The 24,628-nt window shown below is 33.2% G+C and overlaps 1 protein-coding gene across 2 annotated transcripts; it reads right to left on the reverse strand.

The window, feature by feature from the left end:
- Positions 1-30: 30 nt before the first annotated feature.
- LOC143237489 (calcium-dependent protein kinase C-like) lies at positions 31-22,845 on the reverse strand (the record flags this gene model as incomplete). Of its 2 annotated transcripts, XM_076476818.1 has the most annotated exon segments (11): positions 31-3,358; positions 6,005-6,145; positions 6,506-6,613; positions 7,700-7,780; positions 8,509-8,647; positions 10,672-10,734; positions 12,358-12,449; positions 16,152-16,328; positions 19,248-19,391; positions 21,294-21,522; positions 22,689-22,845. In XM_076476818.1, coding segments are annotated over 11 exon segments (1,484 nt in total), but the record flags the coding sequence as incomplete, so codon positions are not given.
- Between the last annotated feature and the right edge of the window lie 1,783 nt (positions 22,846-24,628).

Genomic DNA, 24,628 nt, shown 5'->3' on the forward strand with positions numbered 1-24,628 from the left:
TTAAATAACAGTAAACAATAGACAACATAAGAGCTGATAATACAATTTATTAAATCTGATTTATCAAGTAATATTGTTTGAGTGGAATTTTCAGAAACTTTAATTAACATGCTTTTAATCGATGTTTAAAAATAATACTTTTTTAGAGGTCTAGATCACGTCATATACCTTAAACTGACCTCTAGGTATCTGACATAACCTTCAGAGGTCTTTAAAACTGATTATTGTTGAATATAACAATCAACTATTCCTCAAGTAAATCTTACAAAGTTATATAATATACATTTTCAAAACATTGATTCATGTGTATTAGAATAATTCAAAATGTTATAGATTTAGGAAAACTGTATACATATATATTGTTTTGTATTTCACAAAAAATTCATTTTTAAACTCCAGTACACTTGTTTTCACACATCCAATGATGACAAACATATCTCAGGTTTCTGGATTAATTACTTCAATTATGCATAAGAGAATACTCCATTTAAAAACTTGCTTTATGCCATTTTTCTAAACTAAATTTCATGTCGTGGTTATCAGAAGCAGTTTAGACAGTCTCGGGTCTGCAGTTAGAAAGTGATTAAATTCATTGCATACTATCCATTAGATCTCCCAGGGCCCGAGATACAGAACTTGTTTGGACTTTTTTTTCTCATTTATTTAAAGACTGACACATTATACTTAAATTTACGTTTTCCTCTGCTGCATTGCGACTGATATTCGACCAATGTAGTAAACTAACTACATCGCTACACTCGAGTCCCATCTCAAATAATAGCTCAATAACGGTTAAATTGTCTGTCAGGACTCAAAATCCCTTCATACCCACTAACAGGATCTGGTACCTTCATTTTCTACAAATTAAGCTCTGATTATAGTTATTGTACAATTTAATTCCACACGTCGCTGGAATGTTTAACCTTTGATCTTTAATAACTTTTATATTCAAAATTCTGTAGCTTGTTTTGTTAAACAAGCAACTAACAACAACAACAAAATAAAATAGGGTTGTTGTTGTGTTTGAATTTCGCACAAAGCTACACGAAGGCTATCTGCGCTAGCCGTCCCTAATTTAGAAGTGTATGACTAGAGGGAAGGCAGCTAGTCTTCACCACCCACCGTTAACTCTTGGTCTACTCTTTTACCAACGAACAGTAGGATTGACCGTAACATTATAACGCCCTTACGACTAAAAAGGCGGGCAAGTTTGGTGTGATAGGGATTCAAACCTGAGACCCACAGATTAGGGAGTCGAGCTCCCTAACCTTCTGGCCATGCCAGGCAAATAAAAGAGGGACTTAGAACACTAAATGAGTATGTAACAAATTAGAGATAATGACTTGATTTAAAACATTATTAGTTATATACTTATTCAATCAAAACGATAAGAATCGAAACATTAACCTTTATTAAACAGCATATACTTTTTCTTTCTTGCAAGTTATAGCCCTAGGTACAACTTTGGGACGTAATAGCAAAGCATTTCTTAATTTCATAATAATGTTTAAATCTTCATCATAATAAGAGTTCATGTCACTTATTAAAGGGAGCCTGAAAGTGTTCATTAAAGTACCTATAAGTTATATAAACTTAACGTTACAAGTATCCAAGTTTTCAAGCGTATATTTTGGAAATATTTATTTAATCAAATAGGAAAAAAAAACTACTTAACTATAAACAAAACAAACATGCTTTCAAAAAATGTTGATGTGATATTTGATACAATTTAGCTTAACCTAACATTTGACTGTTTTCTAAACAACACAAGTTTTTTAAGAACACGGACAAATTATACGTACATTGCTTAGGCTTCTTATTCCATGTTACCTTTTTAAACGCTAGATCTTTTTCCTGATAAGAAAGTACTTTTAACAAATAATATGAACTTAAATGCATCGTACACGACTGTTCATGTTAAGCCTAAAACCATGTAATAAAATAACTTAAGTCAGCACCACTCCTATTCACGACTATCGCTTATTAAATACAGTGAAGCAGTTTTGCACCAAAATAAAATTCCTTATATTAACAAGTTTTGGTTTTGAAAACTGAAGTGAAAACTATTTGTGTGGCGTAGGGTTTAAGAGGCAAAACAAAATACTATATATTCTCATACGCTAAATACCAAAAGGAAATAATGACACTGAAGAGAATAGCCGTTTTAAGTGAAATACAAAACATTCTTGTGTCTCGTCATTTCTTTCTATCACACACAAAATAAAAAGAAAAAATAATAATTCAAACATTTCTGTGTTTAATAAGACCATTAGTGTACGTGATTCAGTACAAAATGTTTTTTTATGTCATATTTTACCAAAATTTCTTTCCAAGTTCCAATCAAAATTTCTAAGATATTTTGGAATAATAAACATTTGGTTAAAAACTAACTAGCAGTTGTCCAATAATTTAGATAAAATCTTCACTATTTCCTATTACTTCCTTAATTTTAATACATTATTAAAATTCTAGGTCTAAACTTCAAGTATGATAAATTTTTGTTTTCAGTTAGTATGAAATTATTAGCCTAAACTGAATAAACTAAAATGTCGCCTTCCTGTTTATGTTACAGAGTTACATAAAAAACGTTTCACCTACTTGGATCTTGAACTTTTTGGTCAGGTATTATAAAAATTTACCTTTATTTTATTTTTTACATTTGTTCAACCTTGTTGGCATTGTTTGTCTAAAAGCGTGTAAACTCACTGTGCTGCTTATTGCCATCTGTGAATTAAATTGTAAAGTTGTAAATTGTAATGTGTTGGAAAATAAATAACATTTTTATGATTGTCACAGTACTGACAACCTGAACAACAAAAGTAATAGTTAAAGCAAAATACTTTTTAATAATATATTACGTACTAAATTAAAAAATGAAATAAATATTTTACACAAAAATATAATGATAGATGACGCAACACGCAAATAATTTAAATTTAATTTAAATATTGAGCACCTGAAGTAAGTCGATTTTAACGTTTAAAGCTGTACTGGCAGAGACAGACACCAAAAATGTTATGACAAGAAATTAGTTGTATAACAAATATTACGACAGTTATCTCACTGAAAAATAATTAGATTACTGTACAAATAAGAATAATAGCAAAAGTTCATAAACATACATATATATATATATATATTTGTGTGGGTATGTAAATATATCACTCACACAACAAACAAACACTTAAAGCGTAAAATATGAGAGCTACTGGCATTTACTGAAGTAAGGGTTAACAAATGTAAAGCCTTCAAACTCGCTTCCGGTCAAGTTGTTGATCACCACAGGGTCAGCAGGGGTCAAAGTGACCTTAGCATTAGTGAAGGTTGGATCAAAGTTCTCCCCAGCTTTTGGATTTTTCTAAGAAAAGAAAATATTATTAACACTGATACAGTGCTAACAGGTATTATAAAAATGAAAATATTATCAAGACAGATACAGTGCTAACAGGTATCATAAAAATGAAAATATTATCAACACTGATACAGTGCTAACAGGTATTATAAAAATGCTGAAAAATATTTAGGATTTTTTTTTCTGGATTAGTCAAACAAAACAATATGTATACATACTGATTGCAGTGGTACTTTTCTTATATTAATATAAACAATGCAAACAACAGCAATATTTGATGTTATACTGCCTACAATATTAATCACCATTAAACTTTACTTCATAATACCTTGTAATTTCGTAGATTTACCACCGTTCCACCGGAGGACGGATAATTAGAAGACATACTAGAGTGCCAGTACAGTTTGTTTTGTTTTTTTTTAAATTTCGCACAAAGCTACTCGATGTCTATCTGCGCTAGCCGTCTCTAATTTAGCAGTGTCAGAGTAGAGGGAAGGCAGCTAGTCATCACCACCCGCCGCCAACTCTTGGGCTACTCTTTTACCAACGAATAGTTGGATTGACCGTAACATTATAACGCTCCCACGACTGAAAGAGCGAGCATGTTTGAGGCGACGGGGATTCGAACCCGCGACCCTCGGATTACGAGTCGCACGCCTTAACACGCTTGGTTACTGAACAGTTTGAAGAGAATATCTAAGTGGATCAGTTTATCACAGTTGATGATCAATTACTGCAAGAGAGAATTATTATTATTTCAAATATATTTCTAATTTTGTAGTCGAATGTAATAATTTGTTTTTGTGTGTTTTCATTATTTACAATAAATTAAAAAATATCTTAATTTCCATAACGTGAACTCCTTTTTCCAAGCCAGCGAAGCATAGTTATAATTAATTATACTCACCATAAAGCACTGGCATTACTCTTATTATATTTTTAACACTACATCGCTAATTCAATCCCTGAGGGTTTTTCAATGAAATTCAAGAACGCATGTTGGTATTTCAATACACTAAGTCTGCTATATTCATTGTCGACGACGCGTTTCACTCAACACAGAGCTCGTCACGCCAGAGAGGATACAACAAACACTGTTGTGGTCGAAACATTATTTACAGTGGTGGGAAATATTTATTGAATAACCCAATTTTTGCACAATCTTCAGGCCTGTTTTTAGGCCCTAACGCATGTAGGTGCATAGGTGCAAGTATATTACGTGGACGATGCAGTACTTTCTAATTTTTTACATCAACAGGTTTATAGGCTGTTCGGCATTGCATCAGCTGTTTTGTGACTCATAAATATAAATTCGTATTAAGAGTCAGTTTATAATCTTATCTGCTATAACGTGTATGGGTAATAGTACGACGAACAGAGGTTGAGAATTAATTCCGTAGAAGAAAGCACTCATTGTTTCTTGTAGAAGAGGTCAGCTTTTGACAAGACACATTGCTGTAAGAAATACATTTAATAAGGCTACTACGAGCAGCTTTGAGAGGCTGGCTGTGTAGAGAGTAGGAGAGAAGGAATAGGAAAAAAGCTTCCTTAAATCGTGTTCTGAAATATATGAGGCTGTAGATATATTTGACTGGCTTCAAAACAGCATGGCACGAAACACCAGGGCTCACTGTCACTGCGACATTGTGCGGTCTTACCTGTGTTCAATCAGTTTCCCAGCAAGACAGCCAAGTAAGATCCCCCACCCTCACTAACAAGATGAAGTTCAACTGAATCAAAGGACATGTTGAATAGATTGAAGCAATGTGGAACGAAGTGATATAACCAGATTGTTCCAAGTTCAAACTGCAGGAGTGTGATGGGAAGAGTTTCATGTTTGAATGTAACTGTGAAGTAGCAGCAGAGTCAGGCTGTATGTATATCTTTATCTATTATTAAGTCATCTCCTTCAAGTAAGTATCGTGATTTCTGTATATATTTTTAACTTACAAATATTCTACTTTATAAATTCCAGTAGATTGAAACGTGCTAAAAACTAATGGTAGGATTCTATACATAAAGTCACTTTCTACAATAAATGCCTGAAATTTAAATGAGATATCAATCACTTTGCTTCTTATCAATCTTGTTTACAAAGAAGTTTCTCACTTCTATTTTAAAATTTATTTCAAATAACTAAATTTTAGATTATTGTCTGAAGTATCAAGTAATGAATAATTATGTTTTAATGCAGGGCCTTTTCACATCTTTATTTAGGTTTTGGATATTTCTAAAATATGATAGTGTTAGGTTTAGCGTATAGTGGAATTGTTTACTTTTGTCTAATTGTACAATACCCTAACCCAAAGGCCCGGCATGGCCAGGTGGTTAAGACACTCGACTCATAACCTGAGGGTCGCAGGTTCGAATCCCCGTCACACCAAACATGCTCGCCCTTTCAGCCATGGGAGCGTAATAAAGCGACGGTTAATCCCATTATTCGTTGGTGAAAGAGTAGTCCAAGAGTTGGCGGTGGGTGATAATGATTAGCTGCCTTCCCTCTAGTCTTACACTGCTAACTTAGGGACGACTAGTGCAGACAGCCCTCTTGTAGCTTTGCGCGAAATTCAAACCAAACCAAACTAAATCCTAACTCAATGTTTCAAATAAAGCTACACCTCCCTCAGTCATCTGTTCATTTTCAGAACTTACAATCTTAGGTTTAAACGGAGGCTGAATTTCTTGATCTTCAATCTTCTGCCAATCTATCCTCCTGAAGAAGGGATGATTACGAACATCTTCTTTCCCAGTAGGCCCACATCCCAATCTCTTCAAAGGAGTTTTCGTTAAAAACTAAATTACAAACAAGCTTGTTAAAACCAAAAGAAAAAAATGATAATTTGTTACATATTAACAAAGTGGTTTGATATCTTGAAACTAACAACGAATTATTAGCGGTTTCTAATGAAAGAGAAGCACAAATAACAGTGGTTTAAGATTTAGAAATTAAAGAAAATGAAAGAGGGCGCGAAGACCACAGTGGTTTAACACCTTGAAATTAAGGAACGGATACTGGTAATTTTGTGTTGTTTCTTACAGTGTAAATTTCATATTATTTTATTTTAAATTCTGTATCTTTGGGTAAAATATTTTAAAAAAATCTGGAAATATTCAATCAGGTTCAGAACGTTTCTCACACACACATTAACTTACTCCTTTACAGATATCCTTGGCTTCTTTTGATAAAAACTTTGGGTACGAGACATTCTGGTCAATGATGGAAGCAAATAAGTCTTCTTCATCTTCTCCATCGAAGGGAGGCTGATAAAGAAGCTGACGCTTATCATCTTTACACTGTTTTACATATATTTTATTATACTGTTTAACTGTTTTTATTCAATGTAAAAAGAATATGTAACGTGATGTGACAAACATTTATCCCAAATTTTATATTAATAAGTACCCCTATCGGTGAAAAAGAAAACGGAGGGAGTAACTTGTTTTAAGTTCGCCAAGTTTAAACTCTACCAGATAAATATAATCTTTATATAAATAGCTACTTATAAGTTTAATTGTTCAACACCAGGTGGCAGCACTAATATTCTAAAATATTTTATTATAAGTAGATTTAAATTACAGTAAATCTATCAGTTGCATTTTCAAGGACTTTGGTAAATAAATCTATTACAATCAGTGATTAAAGTGGAAATACTCAGCTGGGAGGAGAGGGCGAGAACCTAACCACCTAGGTAATTTCTTTTAATAGAATCGATTACGTACTATAAACTTTTATTAAATATGTACTGTAACCATGGAAACGTCACCAGCAGTTTTGACAACAACCAGAATCGTACAACCTTTGATGATAAGGTAGAAAAGAAAGGTAAATACACCCAACAATCACAGATCCCTACTTGTAGAGTCTATTTTCACCACTGAAGACTACTTTTAACAGGGTCCGGCATGCCCGTAATGCGAGGGTCGCGCGTTCAAATCCTTGTCGCACCAAACCTGTTCGTCCTTTCAGCCGTGGGGGTGTTATAATGTTACGGTCAACCCCACTATTTATTGGTAAAAGAGTAGCACAAGAATTGGCGGTGGTAGTAATGACTAACTGCCTTCCCTCTAATCTTACTCCGCTAAATTACGGCTAGCGTAGATAACCCTCGTGTAGCTTTGCCCGAAATTCAACACGAACAAACAAAACTTTGAATATGTATTCTTATAAATACCATCATAATATGTATTCTATAAGGTTGTTTTAATTTCTTTTGCCTTCTTGCTTCATATCTCTTGGAGGCTTTCTATGCGTGTGTGAGTTGGGGGGGGGACTAATCACCTTTTGACCACTGTTTACATTGTAGAAATATGGGGTACAATTTTATAACAATGAAAACCAAAACCTACCTGACCGACTAGCATTTCGTACAAAAGAACTCCATAGGCCCACCAGTCGACTGAAATATTATATGGCTCGTACAGAATTATCTACAATGAACGAAATATCAATTGCGATTTAAGTGTTATCTTCATCTGATATCTTAATAATCAGAAGGTGAACATAGTTTCTGTATGTTAGTTCCTGAACAAAATTGTTACTAGAATAAATAATAAGAGTACACGTAGACTTGGAACATTGTGTTTGACTGACAAATGGAAGTGTAAGCTTACAGCTTTGTTCTTAAAGGACAAACAGATCTGTAAACTTACAGCTTTGTTCTTAAAGGACAAACAGATCTGTAAACTTACAACTTTGTTCTTAAAGGACAAACAGATCTGTAAACTTACAGCTTTGTTCTTAAAGGTCAAACAGATCTGTAAACTTACAACTTTGTTCTTAAAGGACAAACAGATCTGTAAACTTACAGCTTTGTTCTTAAAAGTCAAACATTCTATTTCAAGTTTACATTTTGTTATGCGTAACAAAAAGAAATGAATTCTTCGAAACCATCGTGAAAACTCAGATTCGCTACTTTGTGATAAAGACAGAAAGATTCTTTTGTTACTGACACATATAATTGAAACGAATAGTAATAATAGCTATTTGTTGTGTCACTGAGAATAATATACTTAATATACTGAGACATTAATATGTAACTTGAACATGCACATCCGGAAAAGATTAATAGAAATAGCATAAACACATTTTAACACCAGAAGCTAATTATAAAACTTGAAATTTGCATGTCTAAATGCCACTAAAAGAAATACGTTACCTCTGGAGCTATGTAATCAGGAGTTCCACAAAATGTTCTTGTCGTTTGATTGTTCAAAATTCCTTCTTTACACATTCCAAAATCTGCGATTTTGATATGACCGTTTTCATCGAGAAGTATGTTGTCAAGTTTGAGGTCTCTGTAATGGAATACAAATAAATATTATGAAGGTACTGAAAGTATCAATGTGCGCGTTACGATAGCTTTAGTTTAATATTTTATCACCATATTCTCTGGCGTCTTCACAGTGTTTTCTGAAGATAATGTGACCCTTCAGCTACACTGTACAGGCCTAGAGATCTTTACTTCTGGAAACTAATGAAGTAGGAGTGATTGATATGTGTTTTTTTTTGTTTTTTTATTAACGACACCCTTCTTCAAAACTGATTTTTTCTTTTCGGAAACGATTCGAAAGTAAGTAGAAGACCGACATCTTTACTTCCTTAAATAGGCTAAGGCGCGGTTTACTGGTTAACGCAGTGGTTTCCAAACTTTTTTCTCCGCACTTTCGGAATGAAAATTTGCTTGCGCCACATTGATTTTTTATTGATGAAAATACATTCAAAAACGAAAAATCAACTCCTAGCAGTGCTTTATTCACAACATAGAACACAACTGCATCATAATATGATCATGAGACATCCAGAAAGTATAAAACAGCGCAACTACATGATTCATTCACAAAATATACAGATTCAATGAGAAGTGTGAGCTTGTTTTTGTGTGGTACTCTCGTTTATATTGGGTCTAATGTGAGACAAACAAATTCCTATCTATCCATCAACACAAATAAGCCTTTCTTTTTTCTGGTCTTTGATATTTGTACCAGAGCTGAAAATCCCTGTTTACAACAATATGTCGTGGAGAATTGTAGAAGAATGGATTAGGCGCTTGAAGAAATGCGTGGATATTGTTCTGGTTGTATATCCATAAAGAGTCCAGTGATATACTGCTGTGTTTCAATTTCTAGGTTCGATCACTCGAAATGTATTCCATTTCCTCACCATCATTTAATGTCAGGTCTGAACAGTTAGAATTCACAAAGGGATCTTTAACCCAGTCGAATCTTTCTGTAGACAACGGTGAGAAGTACTTTTCTATCTGTGTTGCAAGACATTCCTGTATGAGGCCGTACAATTCATTGTTTTAAAACTTCTTATCAGTGCGAACATTATGTTGTATTGCTCTTCAGAAGTAGAGCTGAGGCTTTTTTTTAATACAATTAGTTTGTCTGTAGTCGTGAAAATATTGTCATCACAACCTTGCATACTGGTGTTGAGCACATTGAACCGGGAAAAGATATCAGCCAATTATGCCAGCTTTGCACACCAGTCATTCTCATCCAGATGGTGGTACAATTGGTTCCCTTCTTATTCAAAAAAAAAAAAAAAATGCTCTGAGCTCGATCTTCAGTTCCAACACCCGATTTAAAACTTTTCCTTGAGACAACCAGCGAACCTTGGTGTGCAGAATTAGGCATTGGTATTCTGATTCGACGAGCCTATTTCAGCACTCTGCTCAACCTACTGGCAGGGTTTTGAAGACGACAATTTCGGATCACAACGTGGACTTGGATCATCCTAATCCTCACTTAATTCTCTTGCTCTCACATTGGAAAAATATCTGTCAATCATCTGCAAATAAAAAAAATCACATTAATTTCCGTACATTAATTTTTTTAAAATGTCTCTAAATTTTTGATTGACCTTGAATTTTCTCGCCACACCTTAAATTCTCTCGCGCTGCACTGTTTGGGAACCACTAAGTTAACGAGTCGACCTGCAAACGATACGTTCGAGCTGCGATAAGCCTCTGGAGACCCTACACAATATTACCTATGACAGTCAACATTAAGAGAAATTGTACAGGTTGTTCTCAGTTGTTGCTTCCCTTTTTGTAAGTTCTAGGTTAGAAGTGCCTCATATCACAGTGCAATTAACAAACATCAAATTTCTTTAAGCCTGAAGGTTATTTAAAGTTGTTAATCTGAGTATCACTTTTCTGTAACCATCGTCACCATACTGCTTCATTAAACCGTTAGGGTAATATACTCTCCAAGATAATCTTCCTTTTCGAAAAGATAACAAAAGGTTTAACTTTAAAAATAAATAATTTGTGAATTTTTATCATTAAGAAAAAAAGAAAAACACACGAGAAACTAACCTGTAAATTATCCCTTGACTGTGAAGGAAGAACAATCCGATAGCAATTTCCGCTGCGTAAAATCTGGTATAAAAATAATCATCACAATGTAGTGTAAATATATAACAATTATAGTATAGTGTAAATATATAACAATCATAGTGAAGCGTAAATACATAACAATTAGTGTAATGTAAATACATAACAATAATGGTGTAGCGTAAATACATAACAATTATAGTGTACTGTAAATTCATAACAATCATAGTGTAGCGTAAATATATAACAATCATAGTCTAGCGTAAATATATAACAATCATAGTGTGGCGTAAATATATAACAATCATAGTGAAGCGTAAATACATAACAATTATAGTGTAGTGTAAATACATAACAATTATAGTGTAGTGTAAATTCATAACAATCATAGTGTACTGTAGTGTATATATGTAACAATTATAGTATAGTGTAAATACATAACAATTAAAGGCCTGGTATGGCCGAGCGCGATAAGGCATGCGCTCGTAATCTGAGGGTCGCGGGTTCGCATCCGAGTTGCGCTAAACATGCTCGCCCTCCCAGCCGTGAGGGCGTTATAATGTGACGGTCAATCCCACTTTTCGTTGGTAAAAGAGTAGCCCAAGAGTTGGCGGTGGGTGGTGATGACTAGCTGCCTTCCCTCTAGTCTTACACTACTAAATTAGGGACGGCTAGCACAGATAGCCCTCGAGTAGCTTTGTGCGAATTTCAAAAACAAACAAACATAACAATTACAGTGTAGTGTATATATGTAACAATCATAGTGTAGTGTAAATACATAACAATCATATTGTAGGGTAAATACATAACAGTTATAGTGTATCATAAATACATAATAATTATAGTGTAGTGTAAATACATAACAATCATAGTGTAGTGTAGTGTATATATGTAACAATTATAGTGTAGTGTAAATACATAACAATCATACTGTAAGGTAAATACGTAACAGTTATAGTGTAGTGTAAATACGTAACAGTTATAGTGTAGTGTAAATACGTAACAGTCATAGTGTAGTGTAAATACATAACAGTTATAGTGTAGTGTAAATATATAACAATCATTGTGTAGTGTAAATACATAACAGTAATAGCGTAGTGTAAATATATAACAATTATAGTGTAGTGTAGATACATAACGATCGTAGTACAGCTGGTGTTTGCACAATTCTTTTCTATAAAAGAAAATGTAAACTGAAGTGAAGGTTATTCATGAGATATAAATTTAGGAGAATATTTGAAGCCAAACACAAACATGTTCACATTAGGTTTGTCACTAAAAAGACACAGCATGACATGCAGAACTAAAACATGGGACAATAAGATGTTCCCTGCGCTTCTCTTTAATTTTTTTTCGTTTACTCTAAAATTCTTCACTACACAATACAACAATGCTATTATTTATTTATTTGTAGTTAAGTAGATAGCTACAAATGTACAGCGTGCATTCTGTGATGTGCTCACAACGAGTATCGAAACCTGATTTTTAGCGGTATTAGCCTTCACACTTACCGCTCTGCTAGAAAAGATTATGAGACAATAACTACCAAGAAAACATTTTTTTTTTTTTCCAATGTGCAAACGGTGCTTACGCTAAAATAAAAAGAAAAATACGTACAGAGAAATATAATGAAGAAAGCTAATAAAAGTTACAGGAATAGCTACTTACACGGCCACAGGTTCTTTGAATTTTCCGGTCTGCTGGATCTGGAACATCAGGTCTCCCCCACTAACATATTCCATTACAAAATACAGTCGATCCTATAGATAAGTAATCACTTATTTTTATCCAGGTAGATATTTCAACCACAAATATTCCATTCTATCATATCAGATGTGATTAAAATATGACAAATATATTTTAGGATTTTTTCTTTACAAACCAATAAAAATTCTATAGCCACAAAAGAATACGGTATCACGTGTTTCGTTCCAGAATTCGGAGAAACTGTCTGTCTTTCCAGTGCCTACCACAGGTTTCGAAACTCGGTATTTAACGTTATAAGCCTTCAGATTTATCGTATTGTCTGATTTTATAGACTACCAACAACGATGTAGCTGATAGATGTCTCTCTAGTCACTAATTACCAACAGTAGTGTGGCAGACACGTGAAGTCAAACGACTATTTTCATACAATACTAACAGTAGTGAAGTTCACACGTAAGCCTATAAACAATAACTTTCATAAATTATTAACAATGGTATAGCTAATGTTTGAAGGTATAAACAGTCACTTTCGTGGGACACTTAAAACAATATTTTTATGTATTAATAACAACAATGAAGGTTATAAACCACCATTTTCATGGATTAGTAATTACAATGAAGGTTGTAAACTACCGTTTTCAAGGATTAGTAATAACAATGAAGGTTGTAAACTACCGTTTTCAAGGATTAGTAACAACAATGAAGGTTGTAAACCACTATTTTCATGGAATAGTAACAACAATGAAGGTTGTAAACCACTGTTTTCATGGATTAGTAACAACAGTGAAGGTTGTAAACCACTATTTTCATGGATTAGTAACAACAATGAAGGTTGTAAACCACTGTTTTCATGGATTAGTAACAACAGTGAAGGTTGTAAACTACCGTTTTCAAGGATTAGTAATAACAATGAAGGTTGTAAACTACCGTTTTCAAGGATTAGTAACAACAATGAAGGTTGTAAACCACTATTTTCATGGATTAGTAATAACAATGAAGGTTGTAAACCACTATTTTCATGGATTAGTAATAACAATGAAGGTTGTAAACCACTATTTTCATGGATTAGTAACAACAGTGAAGGTTGTAAACCACTGTTTTCATGGATTAGTAACAACAGTGAAGGTTGTAAACCACTATTTTCATGGATTAGTAACAACAGTGAAGGTTGTAAACCACTGTTTTCATGGATTAGTAACAACAGTGAAGGTTGTAAACTACCGTTTTCAAGGATTAGTAATAACAATGAAGGTTGTAAACCACTGTTTTCATGGATTAGTAACAACAGTGAAGGTTGTAAACTACCATTTTCATGGATTAGTAACAACAATGAAGGTTGTAAACCACTGTTTTCATGGATTATTATTAACAATGAAGGTTGTAAACCACCGTTTTCATGGATTAGTAACAACAATGAAGGTTGTAAGCTACCATTTTCATGTATTAGTAACAACAATGAAGGTTGTAAACTACCATTTTCATGAATTAGTAACAACAATGAAGGTTGTAAACCACTGTTTTCATGGATTATTATTAACAATGAAGGTTGTAAACTACCGTTTTCAAGGATTAGTATTAACAATGAAGGTTGTAAACCACTGTTTTCATGGATTAGTATTAACAATGAAGGTTGTAAACCACTGTTTTCATGGATTAGTAACAACAGTGAAGGTTGTAAACTACCGTTTTCATGGATTAGTAACAACAATGAAGGTTGTAAACTACCATTTTCATGAATTAGTAACAACAATGAAGGTTGTAAACCACTGTTTTCATGGATTATTATTAACAATGAAGGTTGTAAACTACCGTTTTCAAGGATTAGTATTAACAATGAAGGTTGTAAACTACCGTTTTCATGGATTATTATTAACAATGAAGGTTGTAAACCACCGTTTTCATGGATTAGTAACAACAATGAAGGTTGTAAACCACTGTTTTCATGGATTATTATTAACAATGAAGGTTGTAAACCACCGTTTTCATGGATTAGTAACAACAATGAAGGTTGTAAACTACCGTTTTCAAGGATTAGTATTAACAATGAAGGTTGTAAACCACTGTTTTCATGGATTAGTATTAACAATGAAGGTTGTAAACCACTGTTTTCATGGATTGGCAGATCGTCGCTGGTACAGCAGTAAGTCTACGGATTTACAACGCAAAAATCAGGAGTTCGATTCTCCTCGATGGACAGAGCAGATAGCCCGATGTGGCTTTGCTATAAGAAAAACACACACACACTTCACATTTAGTAAACACAGTGAAACTGATACATGAGGCTGAAAACGACCATTTTATGAATTCGTAACAACAATAAACCTGGCGCATAATATTATAAACTGACGTTTACTTAGATCATTAAATAAGTGAAGCAGGCACGTAAGGCTACGAACGAAATGAAAGAAAACTTTAATGTGCCTTAGTTTATAGTCATTATGAGACTGCAACGGATTTATTAATACATATTTATTTCAATATTGATGTTTGTTCTGGTTAAATATATATATATATATATAGAAATGTAAGTGACGTACATTGTTAAATGTATATTGCGAATTTTCCGCCTATTCTATATTTGTAGAAGATTCTCAAGCGTGAGAATCATCAACGTACTATTAGTGGGTGAAACACCAGTGATTACCAGTGTTGTTGTCAACCGATCTCATTAAAGTTTACGCGCGAAGAGAAATGTTTATGTTGCTGGTTTGATACAGTTGATATGCTATAAACCCTGGAAGGAGAAATAGTGTTTAACACTAATTAGTCGGGAAACTGCAGATATCTGGCAAGGAACATTTATATATTTCGAACACCATAATTTTGTTCTAACCGATATTATAAAATGTATTATTGTTTGTATAATAAAAATATTTGTGTTAAGAAAGAAAATTGTATCTATCAATATATGTTGTCAAATATTATAACTTTGATACATACATTCAATAAACTTCCAAAATTCATATTGAAATTTCAGGCTGGTTAAAATTGTAATGCGTAACATAATTAATGGGTGACTCGTCTGGAATAAGATAAAATACGTAACAGGAACTGAAAGAAAACTCTGACGTATCTCAGTTTAGAGTCAGGAGAGAACTAAAGAAGAACTGTAACCTATCTTAGCTCAGAGTCAGGAGAGAACTAAAGAAGAACTGTAACCTATCTTAGCTCAGAGTCAGGAGAGAACAAGAGAAGAACTGTAATCTATCTTAGTTTAGAGTCAAGAGAGAACTAAAGAAGAACTGTAACCTATCTTAGCTCAGAGTCAGGAGAGAACCGCAGAAGAACTGTAATCTATCTTAGTTTAGAGTCAAGAGAGAACTAAAGAAGAACTGTAACCTATCTTAGTTTAGGGTCAGGAGAGAATTAAAGAAGAACTGTAACCTATCTTAGTTTAGAGTCTGTTTTTTGTTGTTATTTTTTTTAATTTCGCGCAAAGCTACACGAGGGCTATCTGTGCTAGTCGTCTCTAATTTAGCAGTGTAAGACTAGAGGGAAGGTAGCTAGTCATCACCACCTACCGCCAACTCTTGGGTTACTCTTTTATCAACGAATAGTGGGATTGACCGTCACTTTTTAACGCCCCCACGGATGAAAGGGCGAGCATGTTTGATACGACCGGAATTCGAACCCGCGACTCTCGGATTACGAGTCGAACGCCTTAACACATTGGCCATGTCGGGCCTAGTTTAGAGTCAAGAAAGAAGAACGTAACATGTAAACTGGACTGGAAGTGAACAAAACTGGTTACCTACTTCTGTTTGGAAGCAGGAGTGAAACTGTACTAAGAAGGGTGGCTTGTCATAAATAGCCAGTGTTCGCTTCTCGATCATGGTACAGTCAATATCGTCATCTTGGATAATAACATCTTTCTTCAGGATTTTTATTCCATACAGTTCCCCAGGGCACCTCTTACTTTCAGCTAACATCACCTAAACATACAGAAAGAAAATTTTACTTTAATATGATTGCTGTGAAGCACAAAACTGGGCATTGGGTTATCTGTTCTTTTCTCACCATGTGTATGGAAACGGGTTTTAGGGACGTAAGTTGCTGTTTAATGCTAGGTCACAGGGAGAGACAGAAATAAAGACACTTGTACACATTAAAGTAAAATAAGACTGAATAGAAAGAGAATACTCTACATAAGATAGATATGAGTGGAAATAAGAAAGATGTTTTAGTGGAAACAATTCAGCCATAGATCAAGCTAAACAATATAAGTTGAATGTTACAGAAAAATAAATCAACTTATATTGTTTATACATTTCACTCATTGAACCACCAATACCTGTTAATATTTTCTATTGCCGATTCTTTCATCAAAAACATCTAATTTCCTGTATGTATGTCACAATATTAACTTAAAGAATATGAATAAATATTTAGCTGTAAGAAACCAGTCGTTGTAATTAACTTCGTATTAAATGACTTTGCAAAGCATCTTTTTAAGTTTTTCCAAAACGTTTTCCACAACTGATGTAAGACTAATCAGTCTATAATTAATGGAACAATTTTTATAACCTCCCTTAAAAAGATAAGTAACATAGATAACTTACAATCATCTGGTACCTGCCCACTATTGAAGGAGTAACAAAAAATAATAGCAAGTGGTTCGCATATTCAACCTTTAACTTTCTTCAAAACTCTCGGGGAAATATTATGTGGTCCAGAAGTTCCATTGTTCTATATACTTCATGTTGTTTTTTTTAACCAGCTCATAATTAATCATCTACTTTGATCTTGTTTCCATCTGTCGACTGTTCAAGATATATAATACTGCTTAATTTTTTTTAGATAAAAACTGAAGAAAAATCAAAACTTAATAGTCCACTCATCTCGTAACCAACAGATACAAGCCTTCCTTTAAAATTCCTCAAGGGCCATACCACCATTTTAACATTTTGTTTATCCTTGATGTATTTAACGAAATATTTACTGCTTTTAATATTTACATTTTCAGCCACACTTTTCTCAAACATCCTTTTTTGATATCCTAATTTTCTGTTTGACCAACTTTCTTGATATTTTCTAATCTTCTAATTTGTATTTAAATTTTATAAATCCCTTTAATTTTATCTCTTAAACTATTTGTGATCCAACCTGTCTTGTTTTTTACTTACAGCTACCCTTATATTTCTATAAGTAACACGTTTACCTAGGATATTTAATAAATGTATCTTTTAAAATTTTCCATCTCATCAGAGTTTTTAAGTAACTCAATTGCCAAATTCACAAACAATTTTACTCCACTTAGTAAACACTTTCACTGCAGTTAGTAAACATTTATCCCAGTTACTAAACAATTTTACTGCAGTCAGTAAACAGTTTTATTCCAATTACCAACAAGTTTTACTGCAGACAATAAACAGTTTTATTCCAATTACAAAAATTTTACTGCAGTTAGAAAACAGTTTTATTTCAATTACTAAACACTTTTATTGTAGTTAGTAACCAGTTTTCCTGCAGTTAGTAAAGAATTTTACTCCAGTTACTAAACTGTTTTATTGCAGTTACTAAACACTTCTCTGCAGTTAGTAAACAGTTTTGTTCCAGTTACTAAACAGTTTTACTGCAGTTAGTAAATAGTCTTATTCAAATTATTAAAACGTTTTACTTCAGTTACTAAACAGTTTTACTGTGGGTAGTAAACAATTTTATTTATATTACTAAAACGTTTTATTACAGTTAGTAAAGAGTTTTATTCCAGGTATTAACTGTTTTATTCCAGTTATTAAACTGTTTAACTCTAGTTATTAAGAGTTTTACTGCAGTAAGTAAAGAGTTTTACTTCAGATAATAATATGTTTTAAAGCAGTTAGTAAACTGTTTTATTCCAATTACTAAATAGTTTTATCCCAGTTAGTAAATTGTTTTATTCCAGTTACTAAAAACCTTTACTGCAGTTAGTAAACTGTTTTATTCCAGTTACTAAACAATTTTACACCAGTTACTAAAAACCTTTACTGCAGTTAGTAAATAGTTTTATTCCAGTTACTAAACAGTTTTACTACAGTTACTAAACTATTTGATTGTTTAATTCCAGTTAATAAACACTTTTATTCCAGTTAGTAAACTGTTTTTTTCCAGTTAGTATACAGTTTCAATTCAGTTGGTAAATAGTTTTACTGCAGTTAGTTGACAATTTTATTCCAGTTAGTAAGCTGTTTTATAGCACTTACGAAATAGTTTTATTGAAGTTATTAAACTTTTACTCCAGTTAATAAAACGTTTTACTGCAGTTAGTAAACAGTTTTGTTCCAGTTAGTAAATAGTGTTATTCCAGTTACTAGATAATTTTACTTCAGTTATAAAAAAGTTTTATCGCACTTACTAAACAGTTTCACTGCAGTTAGTAAACAGTTTTTCTCCAATTACTAAAAATATTACTGCAGTTAGTAAAGAGTTTCATTAGAGTTAGTAAAAAGTTTTATTGCAGTTAGAAAACAATTTTATTCCAGTTACTAAGTACTTTTACTGCAGTTAGTAAACAGTGTAATTCCAGTTACTGAACAGTTTTATTCCAGTTATTAAACAGTTTTATTCGAGTTGGTAAACTGTTTTATTCTAGTTAATAAACTGTTTTATTCCGGTTGTACATATTGTGGATAAACATTAGTTAGATCTCCGTCTTTGCTATTACTTCTACTACGAACTAGGTTTACGTTATATGTTCCTAAGAGTGTGTAGTTCTTGTCAGAAGGCTTATCTTCACTTTCTACATTGTTACTGTGTTATAATATTTAATGGATCTCAGAAACTAGTATTACCGTCCCTAGACCTAGTTATAATAGATCTATCGTTTTCCTCTTAAGATTACTTTTAATCAAGATAAAACAACACCGTCTTACTTTTCCAAAACTCCCCTTTCCGAGAACCATTAGAAACTCAAAATCTGATACACGCATCGCTTTATCCTGATCCACTGATTGGTCGATGTCAGCGATTTTGTTCAGTCGGTCTCCGATCTGGTTAACCCGATGGTAGTTTCGGCTCTGAGGAAATGAAATGTAGAAGTGATTAGTTTCTAGAGTAAGTTTTACTGACCTGTTGGCTTTAGTGTTTCCAAGGGAACTAAACACAATTTCTGAAGTCAAGAAAAAAACATTGTAAAACTTGGGGGTGGAAAAAGTACCAGGAAATGTCTTAATTATTACATGTATTTCTACAATACTGGAAAAAGAAAGGACAACTAACGAAGAAAACATTGTTATGTTCAATATATACTAAAATGTATTGTTTTCTTAAGAAATACAAAACATGAAACAAAGAAAATATTAGTTTCAAAGGAAAACCTCGAGATTCATAACAACAAATAACAAAAATGTTATAAAAACATGTTTGATAAACCTTCATTGCTCAAGTGCTAGAGCGGTACCCTTCACGATAGAGTTTACAGTTAGATAAAAACTGTCTAAGCCTAGAGCTAAAACGGTAATATTAATAACGGTAGTAGTGTTTGTATCAGTCAACTTAGCAGAAAGGAAGTCGATAACAATCTACAGACACATGTGTCATGTCAATGGAAAATTATAACATCTATTAAGACGGAAAAAAATATTTCTCTAATGTATGTCAGACTTGTTGATTCAATTATATTCTCATTTAAATTCATTTTTTCCCTCTAAAATATACACATTTAAAATAATGTAACTATATCATCTTCACAATAAAAACACGGGTTGTTGTTGAGAGTACCGTGAAGGTTGTTGTTTTAAGAACCATTCACGGTAATATAAAGACTATTAGAGATTCCTGAGTCCCTTTGTATTCAACACATAGCAGCCTAAATTAACAAAAACGGCAATAATGTTATGACACCTAATTTATTATTTGATATTACAGAACGTCTCTACTGTTTAACGATGCTGTGTTAGAGATTATGACACCTAATGTATTATTTGATATTACAGAACGTCTCTACTGTTTAATGATGCCGTGTTAGAGATTATGACACCTAACGTATTATTTGATATTACAGAACGTCTCTACTGTTTAATGATGCTGTGTTGGAGATTATAACACCTAATTTATTATTTGATATTACAGAACCTCTCTACTGTTTAATGATGCTGTGTTAGAGATTATGACACCTAATTTATTATTTGATATTACAGAACGTCTCTACTGTTTAATGATGCCGTGTTAGAGATTATGACACCTAACGTATTATTTGATATTACAGAACGTCTCTACTGTTTAATGATGCTGTGTTGGAGATTATAACACCTAATTTATTATTTGATATTACAGAGCGTCTCTACTGTTTAATGATGCTGTGTTAGAGATTATGACACCTAATTTATTATTTGATATTACAGAACGTCTCTACTGTTTAATGATACTGTGTTGGAGATTATGACACCTAATTTATTATTTGATATTACAGAACGTCTCTAATGTTTAATGATGCTATATTAGAGATTGTGACATCTAATTTATTATTTGAAATTACAGAACGTTTCTAACGTTTAATGATGCAATATCAGAGATTATGACACCTAATTTATTATTTGATATTACGGAATGTCTCTAACGTTTAGTGATGCTATATTAGAGATTGTGACACCTAATTTATTATTTGATATTACAGAACGTTTGTAATGTTTAATGATGCTGTGTTAGAGATTTGTAAAATTCAAAAGACAGTAAATGATGTAGAGGTGTAATTCATTCCCTCATTGGTCAGAGTGCTATTCAAGCTATACTGATGAGCCTTGAATAGGCGAAACTGCAGTCCACGTCAGAGGGTGTGGCGAATAAAGTAATGTATTAGGCCTCGACATCAGATATTATATTTTGAATTTTATCCTTCGTGAAAAAAGAAAATGAATGTATAATACATGTATGTACATATATAATTGTTAAGCATTCTGTTTTTACATCACTGAACATACCTTTATTTGTTTTTTGAGCTCTGCGATGTCAGAGCCCTCTGGTGGTACTGGCACATTATAAAATTCCCCCTCTTCAACAGTAAGTAGCTTGAACCAACCACTCACGGGTGATTTTAGGACTTCAGAAATTCCAAAGGAAAGAGATCCCATGAAGTCGTTTCTAGATGTTCTATCCCAGTCCCAGACTTCGATCAATACTCTTCTGTCCTTGTCCTCAGGCTGAAGGTTGCTGGGTACGAGATTACAAAAATTGTTACTATACTAAGAATATCCTATTCACATATTAGTATGATGCATGACGTTTAAAGAATGAAACCGTCTAAACTATAAACACGAAACATGCGAAAATCTGTATTGTAACGAAGATTTTTGTGTGGATTGTTGCTAACAATGAAAACAATAGACGTATTCAAGTGTTGAGACTTGAGACAACAATTACCACTATCTTATATGTCTACAACAGTGATCCATAAAGTAAACAAAACTTAAGTTGCTGTGTGTAATAATGTTTTACAGATATAATAACAAGAATTAGAAAGAAAACCGTTTCACTGTAATTCAGTTTGGTGACGTTATCAAAATATACAGTAGATAAGGTACCCGTTCGTTGTCCAGGGTATTAACTTAAAATATGTGGGAGTGTATCTGTGGTTAATAGCATAAAACTGCTAAGTTTCACACTATTTATTTATAATATAACATATTATTGCAATATTCATTATTACCTCACTACAAGTTCTGTATAAGGTTTTAGTGTTCAATAGCTATATATTTAAAACATGATATAACACTCTCCGATAGTTAGGGTGACTTTAGTGAGGTTTTCAAAATGTAGAATATATCTTTTTCATATTGATTTATGTTGATGGAGTTTTCAAAACACACAACATATCATTATTGTATTAATTCATATAGGTGAGGACTTCAAAATATATAATGTATTCTTTTCAAGTTAATTCATGTTAGTGAGGTCATCACAATATGCGTTTTGTCCTGTTCACTTTAATTTGTGTTGGCGAAGTTACCAAAATGGCTAGCATATTCTTTGGTGGTTGTCATAACTTAACTGAGCACATTTTTCAAGTTGTCCTTTTGTTTTATTCTTTTCACTTAAATTTCATTTATTAAAAGGTATATGTAGTTACATCTGTTCTTTGAAATAAATTATGATGGTTTGGAAAGAAACATTAACTGAAAAACTTTATAAGTTAGAACACTTTGAAGGAAAGAATTTAAAACAACCAATAAGTTAGAACACTTTGAAGAAAATGACTTGAAAACAATTAACAAGTTAGAACATTTGAAGTAAAGGATTTGAAAAAAATCAGTAAGTTAGAACACTTTGAAGGAAAAGATTTAAAAGTCACAGAAGACTTTCAGCTTATCATAACTTACAAAGTAAAGACCTCCATCCACTGTGGGTTTAGGGAGGACTTAATAGTTCTCGTCTTCCTCTTTAAGCAGTCTCCAGCCTCTGGAATCAGCTTCATTTTCACATACGGATCGGACAGTCCGTTTGGATCCATTGGAATTAAATTCCGAGCTTGGCAAACTAAAGAACGATATTTCTTGTCGTATAAATAAAGTTTCATCAGTTTCTTTGTTTTTGGAATTTCGCACAAAGCTACTCGAGGGCTATCTGTGCTAGCCGTCCCTAATTTAGCAGTGTAAGACTAGAGGGAAGGCAGCTAGTCATCACCACCCACCGCCAACTCTTGGGCTACTCTTTTACCAACGAATAGTGGAATTGACCGTCACATTATACGCCCCCACGGCTGGGAGGTCGAGCATGTTTAGCGCGACGCGGGCACGAACCCGCGACCCTCAGATTACGAGTCGCACGCCTTACGCGCTTGGCCATGCCAGGCCCAAGTTTCATCTACCTTGAGCGAATACAAAATACTTAAAACAACAGGAAGATAAAAGTAGTAGTTAGATAACTATAGACAAACGACAAAATTAACTGGAAGTAAAGCACTCCAACTAGTAAACAAAATATCTTACCAAGGTAGCCCACTGAGCTGTCAGAATATCTTACCAAGATAGCCAACTCGAACTGTTACATAGAATATCATACCAGCACAGCCTACTCGAACTGTTAGATAGAATATTTTACCAAGGTAGCCTATTCTAACTGTTAGATAAAATATCTTACAAGGTAGTCTACTCTAACTGTTAGATAGAATATCTTACAAGAGTAACCTATTCCAGCTTTTAGACAGAATATACTATATAATATAATAAAGGACGGGAAATGGTTTAGTAAACTGGATAATGTAATAAAGAACGGATGATGGTACAATGCAAAATATAGTATAATAAAGGGTCATAAAAGAGTAGCCCAAGAGTTGGCGGTGGGTGGTGATTACTAACTGCTTTCCTTCTAATCTTACTCTGTTAAATTAGGGACGGCTAGCGCAGATAGCCCTTCTGTAGCTTGCGCAAGATTCAAAACAAACCAAACCAGATCAACTCAGGTGGATGCGTGATTACCATAAGTTACCTTTAGAAAATTCTTTCTAGTCATCAGTTACATTTTTGTAGCGTGCTGCCATCTGTAGATGGTGAAAAACAACAAAAGTTTACTACTTCTTCAATATAAATAATGCCACAAGGAATTTAGCTGAGCTAAACTATTCAGCCAAAATGTTTTTGCCTTAACAAGTAGTCGCTGTGTCATAAGCATGTGCGTCAATGAAGTTCCACATCGCCAACACGTCTACTGTTGCTAGACATTTAAAGAAATGACCTTATGGTTAATCCTACTTCTGCTAGACTAACTTTTGACACCGTCCTCTGTCTCGTCGCTTTTTTTTTTTTTTTTACAACCAGATACTGTTGTGTAAAATTCAAATTTGATAATAAAAATATAGTCGACGAATTGTTGTCCATGATAATAAATTTAATGATGTAGTAATATTACAGTGGCGGCGCTAAGGGGGGCTTGAGTCTATCCCCAATTGAGCCAAACCCACTCAGCCCCCCAATATTGTTACCTACATATATTCATGGTAAATTATTTACCATCTATACTCCATATTGATGGCATTTTGGGAAGTCCTCCACAGTTTACCTCAACCCGAAAATATCCTAGCGTCGCCACTGTAATATTACCATGTATATCATTATATATACATATACAAACCGTCAAAATATTCAGCAGATATAACTTTATTTCAATTTTAAAACCAATTAATAAAATTACAACAATATTTTGATAATAAAGGTAAAACAATACACTTTATATAAAAGTATAGATATGAAATTAGGTGTGAATGAAATAAAATTCATTGGTCAAATTAAAAGTAATTTTGAAAATTATTAATGCAAAGTTT

This window comes from Tachypleus tridentatus, chromosome 13 (assembly GCF_004210375.1).
Source record: "Tachypleus tridentatus isolate NWPU-2018 chromosome 13, ASM421037v1, whole genome shotgun sequence".
NCBI classification, from domain to species: Eukaryota; Metazoa; Arthropoda; class Merostomata; order Xiphosura; family Limulidae; genus Tachypleus; species Tachypleus tridentatus.